Below are 10,916 nucleotides of genomic sequence, written 5' to 3'. Positions count from 1 at the left end.
TACAAGGCGCAAATTTAGTAAGAAATAGAAACCCAAAAGATTTTACAATCCAAATTTGAGCAGTTACACTTTTGAGAAAAACTTGTGTTAGCGAGTCAAAATTGAAAATAAAAATGACGCAATATTGAACATTAGCTAAGAGCAAATATACAAGCTTATAACTAGGCCTGTAAATCGAGCCGAACGAGCCAAGCTTGCCAGGGCTCGGCTTGGCTCGTTTACATATTAAGAGTGTTCAGGCTCGGCTCGAGCTCGTTTCGAACATGAGATTCTTTGTTCGAGCTCGGCTCGTTAAAGATTAGTATTGTTTGGGCTCGGCTCGTTTTGTTGCTCGAGCTCGACTGGTTTAAAACTCGAAATAATTATTGTAACCTGTTAGTTTAAAGCTCGTTTAGTAAAAAAAAATTGTTCGTTAAAGACTCGTCTGTAAATAATGCAAGTTCAAATCAACAAACAACATAAACAATCCTAACGTCTATTAAACATGCAAATAAACAACATAATGAAATAAGATCCCACAAATCTAATAGTTCAAAATAAAAGTTAAAACTAATAGTTCAATGTTCAAACTTAATGTTCAAAGTTCAAACATAATGTAAACTCTCACAAACATAATAGCTCCTATTAAACACTAATAGTTCAAATTACATTTTCACAAATATAAGTCTTGCTCTCATTGCATTGGATAAATAGATTAATCGAGCTTTAATCGAGCCTATATGAACGAGCCTATGGCGTTCAAGCTCGACTTGTTTAATAAACGAGCCTAATTTTTTGTTCAAGCCTGGCTCGTTTACTATTCGAGCCGAACATGAACGAGCTCTTGTCGAGCCGATCACCGAGCCGTTCACGAACACGAGCCAGGATTTACAGCCCTACTTATAACACCTATAAACTTTGAGGGGTGTAGCTAGGCTAGCGCACCAAAACCTAATTTGGTTAAACGTTTTATTTAAATAAAAATTTAGAAAAAAAAAGCTTGTAGCTTTCTTTAACCATAATGACCGGCCAAAACACTATTAAAATCTTTCTTTTTTTTTAATTTTAATGAGCAAAAAGTCAAGAGAAGCATATTTCACCTCTTTTAATTTTTTTGATTTTGATTCCAATGGATTTTATATTAGTTTTAAAAAGCTGTCAAAAAAAAATGTTTTTGGAACTCAATTGGTTTTACAATAAAATCAGTAGATATTTGATTGAAGATAAAAGATTTGATAGAAGATTGATATTGAATGCGTATCTATAACGGTCGTTTAATCTTGATACCTATCAGACGTTTATAGTGCGCATTAATGCGTCGTTAATATACTGAAAAAAGCAAACATCCCCCAAGTTCAGATAGGGTCAGAAGGTATTGTATCACTAAAGGCAAATTGTGGTTTACCTCGGGAAAAGATGGAAAAAATGATTAGGTAAGTGCTTCGAGACCCGAGGATGTTAATCCGGCCCTGCACACACACATATATGTTTATTTATAGTTATCTTTATTTCAGATTTTTCCGCTCACAAAATGTCAAGCTACTGTCACTTTCTAATCAGCAAAAAGTTTCTAAATATTTGTCAGGTGATGATTTGATTGTTGAAAACAAAGAATTTCTGTTTGAATTCAAAAATAAAAAAGGAACTTTTGAAATAAAAGTTCCTCCTGCAACATATATTAATGATTTACCATCGCATTTAATCAAGTTGCTGGATGAATTAGAAAGGTAAGTTTAAAATATATTTAAGTTTTTTATAAATAATTTGTTTAAATTCTAATCTTTATTTTATAAATAAACAATTTCTTCTTTATTATCGTAGCTATAACCAACTAACAAATGAAAAGATAAATCCTAGTGAAATACATGTAAAGGTTTGTGGCGACAACGGAGGTGGTTCATTTAAAATGAGCTATCAGATAGCTAATGTTTCTAAACCTAATTTAAAGAATAATTCAACAGTTTTCAATATATTTGAGGCCAAAGACTATAGATCAAACCTTAAAATTTGGCTCTCAAGATACATAGATGAAATTAGACAGCTTCAAACAATGAAATGGAGGTTAATAATCAAATATTTCCAAAATTTATTTGCTCTTCGACTTATAAAAAAATTGTTTAAAATAAAAAACTTTTTAAATCAATTTTAATAAATTGTAATTTTAGGGAAAAGAATTTGTGTGTGTTTATATTTGGTGATTATATATTTGATATTTATACACTTGCAGTTATTGTACATAGAGAGAATTGCACTGTTAAAATCAAAGAGAGTAGAAAAGGTATCTATTAAATGGTACTGGAAATAATTATTTATTTTTAGAGCATTGTTTATTTTATTTTACAAAGTGTATTATCTGGATTTTTTGTACAATAATTATATTTAATTTTTAAAGAGGCACAAATTGCAGAAGTCTATGAAGTTGAATAATTAGAAGGAATAGGCCAATAATAAAAGGAATTGAATCTGTTTTACAGTTGTGTGGAGTGCAATGTCAAGCATGTCATAGTTGCTTGTTCATTGGAAATCATGTTCATAAAATGTTAAAGGTATAGTATGAAATAAAATTTGTTCTGTATGCTATGCAGGTTTTTTTTCCGATCAACATTTCTGATCAAATATATTGCAATGCATATACGTATTTATGCATATAAAGCATATGCATATAATAAAAACTTTTATTATACAAATGTGGTAAATGATTTTTGTTTATTTTTTTAGGTTGGTAACATAAAAAAGTTATGTGACTTGATTCCCCTAGTAGTTTTCAATCATATAAAATAACAATAACATCCAATTCATGTAGAGGCGAATAACTAACAATGAAAATTCAATATTTTGTTTAATAACTATTCACAGTGTCACAATTACAAACAAATTAGTGTCATACTATTCAAAGTGTCACAATGAAATAAACTCATGTGTCATTTATTCTGCGAAGAAAAAATAAAGAGTTTTGGTAAGTTTATAAGAAATATTTAATAAATATTGTTTAAAGACAAATTTTTCCATTATTCATTTAGGTTTACTAGTTAAGTTTTTTTTTCTAGAAATAGCAGTATGTGAATTAATGAAGTTTTTTTGAAGCACTTGTCCAAGGGAATCAATAACTTCCAAAATGCATATGTTAGAGAACCACATGAGAGTATTTTTGACCACATGGGGAGTAGGTCTTGGATTATATGGGGAGCAAGCTGATGAGAGTATTCATACAGAATTTAATAATATCGAAAGAATATACTCGAGCATGTCTGGTATACGAAAATTAGAAAGTATGAGTGACCATTTCAATAAGAAATGGCAAAGTCATTAAAACCGACCATCATCCCTCAAAGAAAGAAAACTGCATAATAAATTTTATATTTTATGTATAAAAAATTATTTTTCATAATAAAGTTGTATAGTTTATGTTAAATATATATATTTAATATGTTTGTATAAAGTTAATTTAAGATGTTGTCGAAATAAGTCAGCCATATTGTTTTACGATTAGTAAAAAAATATCGAAATGTTATCCAACTTCTTAGCTGCACATCTTCATTTAAAAAAATGACTGGTAAAAATACTGTGTTAGATATTATTGCCTAACTTTTATTTTTTCCAATGATATATAATACTATATTTCAAAGATCGATCTTCGTAGGTTTTATTAAGGAATAAAAATGGTAGTAAAATCCGCGATGAAATCTCGGTCAACTTTACAGGTGAATTAATTTCATATGTTATTTACTATGCACTTTTAATTGTTTTTTTTTAGACTTTAAGACATAAAAACTAAAACAAACGAAGACACCGCATAAACTTCATTTTAAAAAATGTAAATAGCTATTTGCGTTTAAATATCATAAAAGGATTTGCCACAGAATCGTAAGCCAAAATGTTGCTAAATATATAGCATTCGCTTTAAACATATTAAAACAAAAGTATGGTAGGCTTTAAAGATTGATTATTGGGAATTTACGGGTGAGAATCTCCAGGACGTCTAATAAGTCAAAATAAATTTTTAAAAACCAACAATGACCAGAATGCACAAGAGAAATTTAATTTGCAATTCTAATTCTATGTTTAAATTGCCCTGCGTATTTGTTAATCATATTTACCTCGATTTGATGCTGTTATATATAGGGTGAAATCTCTAGTTTTTGTTATATAATATTTTCATAGTTTTTCACTCATTTCACTATTTTCATAGGCATTTACTCTGTATGACAAAAAAAGGTAATATTTTTAAAACAAAAAAAATATTTTTTAAATATTTTTACGAGTTTACAAATGATATTGCTACCATAAATTGATAAAAAATGTAATTAGTTATGTAATATTAATGGCAAGGCATTAATTTTATTATTGCGGTACAACTGTCAATGTTGTATGGAGTAATATTGAAGAATATATATATTTAAAATATATATTTTATGCTGAAAATGTTACAATCAATTTATTAGGTGTGACATTATAATTAAAATTTCGACAAACAAAATTAAGAAAACGTTTTAAACATATATGCTCCGATCATTTATTAGCATAGTAACTTATTAGAACCAGCTAGATGTCATTTTTAACTGGATTTCATTGTGATGTTCACTTTGATGATGTTTGGTTGTACTTCTGAAAAAACAAGGAAATGTAGTACATCTTTAGACTCTGATGACTGTTTTTCTACTAGTATTGACTACCTACTGTAAGAATCATCATAGCTTTTGGATTTTAACTTAGCAACATGTTAGTTCTGCTTAGCGAAGTAATTCTACTTTAAATAACCCACTGTCTGTAATCAATTTTACTGTAAGCAATAATCCAATGTCTGTATTCAATTTTACTGTAAGCACTAATCCAGTGTCGGCAATCAATTTTATTGTAATCCAATGTCTGTAATCAAAACCACTGTAAGCATTAACCCACTGTCGGCAATTAATTTCACTAAAATTATTATTTCTTATAAAAGTATTTAATTTGGCCGTTAAAAAATGTGTACTTTGCATATACATATATCGGAATTAATGGTTGGAGCAAGAAGAAGATACATTTTGCCTTATCGCCAAGCCCCATAAAAAAAATTCTACATAACCGTAACGTACAAATGTATATAAAGACAAAAATCTGAAATAAAACAGAAAATAATTAAGAGAATAAAGCAATTCAAAAAGCTTTTCATTCACGTAATAGATGACTAATGGTAAAAGCCTACTGTATTATGTACGTCCTATGCTAGAATATTGTTCTCCTATACACAATATGCCAAATTGATAAAATTGAGAAAGCTTAACGGACGGTAAAAAATTTAAAGTCGGATAAATTAAGATCCCTGAACCCAGTGGGCACGGTACGTTTTTAAAACGTCTTTTAGACGTTTTTATAAGGTTTAAAACTTAATAAAAACGTCCAAAGAACGATTTAAAAACGTACTGTGCCCACTGGCAACAGTAGTAATCGCTTTGATTCATTCTTAAATAGCTCCAATGCATTCTTGTTTGCAGAATTTTTTCCACAGATAAGATCCGCGGTATTTAACTGAATAGGAAGTTAATTTTAAATTTCATTTGAGAAGAACAAAGTTGTTATCTGAAAACTTTGTTGAATACTAAGAAACTTAATCAACTTTGTTGATTAAATTTATTAAAACAAGTTCGAAAGTTTTTGGGGACAACCCCATTTTTGTTTTAAAACATAAACCATAAAACTTGGTGTAAATTAAGTTTATACACATTTAAAGCACTTAAAAGTGGTTCGCAAAGAGCATTTCTATAGGCTCCAAAAACTATTCCGCACGCATACTTTGTTTGTTGTTGTAGATTTTCTTTAGTTTTGTATGGCTAGTACTAGTCCACACAATATTACAGTAAGACAAATAATTGTAAATGAAAGCAAAATATAAATTTTTCACATTTAGGAAAGGTTTAGCCTTTACCACCATTGCCATACTTTTTGAGAATGTTGTTTCGATACTATTTACATGCAGTTCAATACAATTTTTATCCAGTTTTACTCCTAAAAAAGTTTACGTATGTTTCCCTTAATAAGATTTAGATTTTTAAGATTATAAGATTTGGTAATTTATGAGGAATGCTTTCTGATTTATTTACTTTATGGAAAAGTATACATTTTATTTTATCTACATTTCGTGAAAGTTGTTACTTAGTTGATTAACGACTATTTCTTAAGGACTGAAGTTCCCGAAAAACGGTTCTTCGGTATTTTTCGGGGAATCGAAAGGAATCGAAGGTTTCGGTTCTTTATCAGAATAGGAATCGAAAAGAACCGAAGTTATCGGTTCCTTATAAAAAAAGGAATCGCAAAGAACCGAAGTTATCGGTTCTTTATCAGAATAGGAATCGAAAAGAACCGTAAATTGATTACTCACCTTTTTTTTAATAATATACTTCCGTTATAATCAATATTTTCGATTCTTTTCAATATTTTCAATTATTTCGGTAATTTCGATTCTTTGTAATAAAAACGTTAAATTTCAATTATTAATTAAAAAATCGTTTTTATTACAAATACGTTATAATAATGGCGTGCGAAATTAAATTCAAATTCATTCCAATTTAATTTACCTCCCCTAAGGGATTAATTAAAAAATCGTTTTTATTGTAAAGAATCGTTTTTATTACAAATACGTTTTAATAATGGCGTGCGAAATTAAATTCAAATTCATTCAAATTTAATTTTCCTCCCCTAAGGGATTCCCCTTTACCAGTATAAATAGTGGGGTTTTGTGAAAATCTAATCAGTTACAATTTATTGTTTCACAAACAACTCTTACAAACAACAACAACATTACAATTTACAACAATGTCTCAAGTTAATAATGCAATTTGGAATTACTTTACCAAACTACCAGAAGTGACAGTGAACTCTGTCACCAAAAAGAAAACTTATAAATCAAGTTGTAATCAATGTCAAGCAGTGTTAACTTGCTGCCATGGAAGTACATCAGGAATGAGTAAACATTTAGGGTAAGTAATGTTTTTTTAATATTTTTGGTAATTTGGATTCTTTTTAATATTTTCAGAATTTTTGCAATTTAAGTTAATATTAAGTAAAGATTTACTTTATAAAAAAATAAAAAAATAACAATAGTTCTGAATAATTAAATAAACATAAGCACTGATTATTATTTATTATACAGTAACAGCTAACAGTAATACTGTTTGTTACATTTAATTTAATATAGCGCCATCTATAGGAGTTATTTCAATTTGTTCGATTCTTTTCAATATTTTCAATTATTTCGGTAATTTCGATTCCTATCCCTATAATTATTTATTTTAAATCTTTTTTTATACAGATCTCAGCATCCCATTCAAGCCAAAGCTTATCTTAAGGCAAAGAATGACAAGGTAATGCAACTGGCTGCACTACCTTGACAGGTAGGAGGTTGAAAAGGAGCTTGATAGATCTTCAAGTTTGAGAGGTTTCTTTCCAGCCACAACCACTAGTAAAAAAAGGGTGGCTAACCTTAGTAAAAAGTCTCCACCATCCAGTCAGCAAGGTGGTCATGAAAAACTTCAAGTAACTCTGGATGAGTATGTTAAGGTGAGAAAAATATTGTAATTTTTTAGTAGCTTAAATAATCGTTTTTATAACATTTTACCGTTTTTATTTGTAAATATTCGAATCAAAATCAAGCCCAAATTGGTAAATTGAGAAAAAATATTTCTTCAAAAAAAACTCGGATCTTTTGGGCGCCGTTTGGGCCATGCAGAAAATATTTTTTTTCTCAATTTACCAATTCGGGCTTGATTTTGATGAAACTAATGTTAGAAATCTATTTTTATATTCAATTAGAAACTTTTCAGCCCTTTTCCAAATTTATAATATACTTTAAAGTTTAATAACTCTGTAAATTAATAAAAAGTTAAATTTCCACACTAGACAACAATTTAATGATTCCAAATTAATGTCCTTTTTGCTCTAAACTCAATATTAACAAAGTTATTAAGGTTTAAAGTTTTTGATTTGACCTGTCACCTAACACGTGCATGTAGATTTAGTAAACACGTGTTTTTCAAACGTTTCAAAACTTTAAAGGCTTTTAACTTTAAAATTCTTTGTTTTAATAGATAGAGTGATTAGCACTGTCTCTAGAAACTGCAACAACTTACCCATATATATTAGGTTGTTAGGTCTTGTTTAACGTAATTTCGATTCCTTGCGGTAATTTCGATTCCTTTCGATATTTTACATTTTTTTTATTATTTCAGATAACTAAATGGGATTCACAAAGCAGCTGTCAGCTTGATTTTGATACAGTTCTCACTCTGGCCTGCATCATGTCAAATCTTCCTTTCAATATTGTGGAAACTCCAGGAATGAAGTTGCTCTTGAACTATTTGGCACCAAAAGCAATCATAAAAACACCAAAAACACTTGCTACAACAAAGCTTGACATGATTCATCATAATATTGAAAAGGCAATAACCAATCAACTTGAGGAAGAAGTACCAGAATGTGAAAGTGTAGCTTTTACATCAGATGGTTGGACTGCAAAAAATGGTGATCCTTTTGAATCTCTCACACTCCATTACATCAACAGTGATTTTGAGTTGAAAAAGTACAGTTTGGACTGCCAGGCTCATTTAAACTTGCCTTTGGCAAGTAAAGGACCTGTTTAGGAAAACAGGTCCTTTACTTGCCAAAGGATTAGACACTATGATTTCAAAATATGAAGTCTTGGCAAGGCCTGACCTAGAAAGAACATGTGTGACTGATGGTGCAGCTAACATGAAGGCAGCTGTCAGTTTATCAACTTTATTGGACAAGCAATTGGTGTGTGTTGATCACATGTTAAACAACTGTTTGAAAGACACATTAGAAAATGGTGAGGTTAAGGTAATTGTTGATAAGTGCAAGAGACTTGCTCAAAGGACACATCAAAGCACTAAGGATTGGTATGAAATCAAACAAGAATGTGAATCTCTAGGGTGTAATCCAATCAATCTAATCCAACCAGTGCAAACAAGATGGAATTCAAATGCAATGCTGTTCAAGTCAGTGTTAAGAAATGAGCAAGGTTTGAAGTTAGTCAGAGATAACAGCCTGAATGCAAACTTGACAATACTTATACCAAGTGATGAAGATTTTCAAGTAATTGCAGAACTTCATCCTTTCTTGGCAAAATGTCAAGAATACTCAGAGATTTGGTCCTCAGATAAAACACCTACAGTTCACAAGATCCAGCAACACCTCTTTTCATTGATTACTATGTGCCATAGGACAGTTACACAAAATACTTCAGGTAAAAAATATTTTTTTGTGATTCTTTCGATTCTTACTAATAATTTCGATAATTATCAACAAATTTCGATTCTTTCGAATAATTATCAACAAATTATGCAATTTTGATTATTTATATTTTTTTTTCTTTTCCAGGTTCAAGAATTGCTAAAGATGCAATGACCAGGTTTATAGAATACTTGGAAACTAGGATTCCAGATAAAGGCACTGAAGTTAATGACTTTAATCTTGCAAGTGTGTTTGACCCATTTTATAGAGGTTATTCTATCACATTAATCAAGGGCAACAAAGATCATTTAGATGGAATAATAGACCAACTGGTAGACAATCATCCAACTACCAGAGAATACAATAAGGCTTATGAGGCTTCATTACCTTCTGCACAGCCAAACTTAGATGAAGATATGGATGATTTTGAGAGAATGGCCGTGGAAAATGATGGAAATGATGCACCAACTTTGGCAGGACCATCAGAGCCTCCTCTAAAGGTAGATATTCATTTTTATTAATAATAATTTCGATTCTTATAAATATTTCCGATACTTATAAATATTTTTTCGATTCTTTGCGGTAAATTCAAATTTTTTTTTAGATGGAATTTAAAAGGTACTTGTCTATGCAAAAGCCAGCTAAGGATGTGAAGGTTTCGGAATGGTGGAAGGTCAATCAAAAGGAACTGCCATTACTAGCTGCTATGGCAAGGAAGTACTTGTGTCCACCAGTGACTTCATGCTCTTCAGAAAGGCTATTTTCATTAGGAGGAAATATTATTAGTGATAAAAGACACAATATGAAGCAGAGACCCTTCAAAAAATAATGTTCATAAAAGAAAACTTTCCACTAGTCAAATCAAAAATAAGGTCCTGGGACAAAAAATGCCCTGGTGAACCAGGCTATCAGTCTCAACCTCTACCATCCACCTCTCAAGATCAACCTCTACCATCCACCTCTCCCATCAACTTCACAGACTCAACCTCTACCATCAACTTCTCAGACTCAACCTCAACCATCTCCATCTACACAAACCCAATCAACCAAACAGACAGAAATGAAAAGTTTTTTGAAACCAAATGAATCACAGTCTCAAAGTCTACTACAAAGAGCTAAAAAAAGGAAACTTGTACTTGAATCACCAATGAAAAAAAACCCTATATATGATGCATCTAAAGATTTATTTAATACTGAAGCTAGTGATAGTTCTACTAGCGTAGCTTATAGCAGTGCTAGTGGTAGTCGCAAGGGCAGCAAGGACAGTGTCACTGATCTCACTGATAGTGATTTAGAATAACTGTATTTCAACTGTATTTTTGAAAATAAAAATTAAAAAAATTCAAGTTTTTCAATTCTTAGTAACAATTTCGATTCTTTGTAGCATTTTCGATTTTTTGCGATATTTCCCGCTAAGAACCGAAATTGAAACCAAAATTTACGGTAATTTCGATTATTGCTTAAAATTAGGAATCGAAAAGAACCGAAGTTATCGGTTCTTTATCAGAATCGGAATCGAAATTTACCGTAATTTCGATTCTTTCTTAAAATAAGGAATCGAAATTTACCGAAATTTCGAATCTTGCCTAAAATAAGGAATCGAAAAAAACCGAAGTTATCGGTTCCTTATCAAATTAGGAACCGAAATTTACCGAAGGAACCGTTTTTCGGTAATTCCAGTCTCTTCTATTTCTGAAACAAAGTAATGACTT

At 30.4% G+C, this 10,916-nt stretch overlaps 2 protein-coding genes across 2 annotated transcripts in view; one reads left to right on the top strand and one right to left on the bottom strand.

Annotated features, from left to right (window-relative positions):
* Positions 1–63, bottom strand: part of LOC100212187 (transmembrane protein 43) — a 66,001-nt gene extending 65,938 nt beyond the window's left edge. The window contains exon 1 of the mRNA XM_065818273.1: positions 1–63. This exon is cut by the window's left edge and continues 66 nt beyond it. The gene's annotated coding sequence lies outside the window, so the exon portion shown is untranslated.
* Positions 64–6,708: 6,645 nt separating this feature from the next.
* LOC136090645 (uncharacterized) lies at positions 6,709–10,550 on the top strand. Its single transcript, XM_065817470.1, has 6 exons — positions 6,709–6,935; positions 7,268–7,515; positions 8,184–8,552; positions 8,603–9,217; positions 9,352–9,704; positions 9,809–10,550. Exons 4-6 carry the CDS (start codon positions 8,632–8,634, stop codon positions 10,031–10,033), a joined length of 1,164 nt encoding a protein of 387 aa, XP_065673542.1. The 5' UTR covers positions 6,709–6,935; positions 7,268–7,515; positions 8,184–8,552; positions 8,603–8,631; the 3' UTR covers positions 10,034–10,550.
* Positions 10,551–10,916: the final 366 nt, after the last annotated feature.

This window comes from Hydra vulgaris, chromosome 14, assembly GCF_038396675.1.
Source record: "Hydra vulgaris chromosome 14, alternate assembly HydraT2T_AEP".
Lineage (NCBI taxonomy): Eukaryota > Metazoa > Cnidaria > Hydrozoa > Anthoathecata > Hydridae > Hydra > Hydra vulgaris.
The sequence above is the reverse complement of the archived record's forward strand: the minus strand, read 5'-3'. Positions and strand labels throughout refer to the sequence as shown.

Excerpts from the sequence above, each read along its gene's own strand:
- LOC136090645 (XM_065817470.1), top strand. The coding sequence starts at position 8,632 with ATGATTTCAAAATATGAAGTCTTGGCAAGGCCTGACCTAGAAAGAACA. Across the intron at positions 9,218-9,351 it reads AGTTACACAAAATACTTCAG|GTTCAAGAATTGCTAAAGAT; the intron begins GTAAAAAATATT and ends TTTCTTTTCCAG. Across the intron at positions 9,705-9,808 it reads CATCAGAGCCTCCTCTAAAG|ATGGAATTTAAAAGGTACTT; the intron begins GTAGATATTCAT and ends ATTTTTTTTTAG.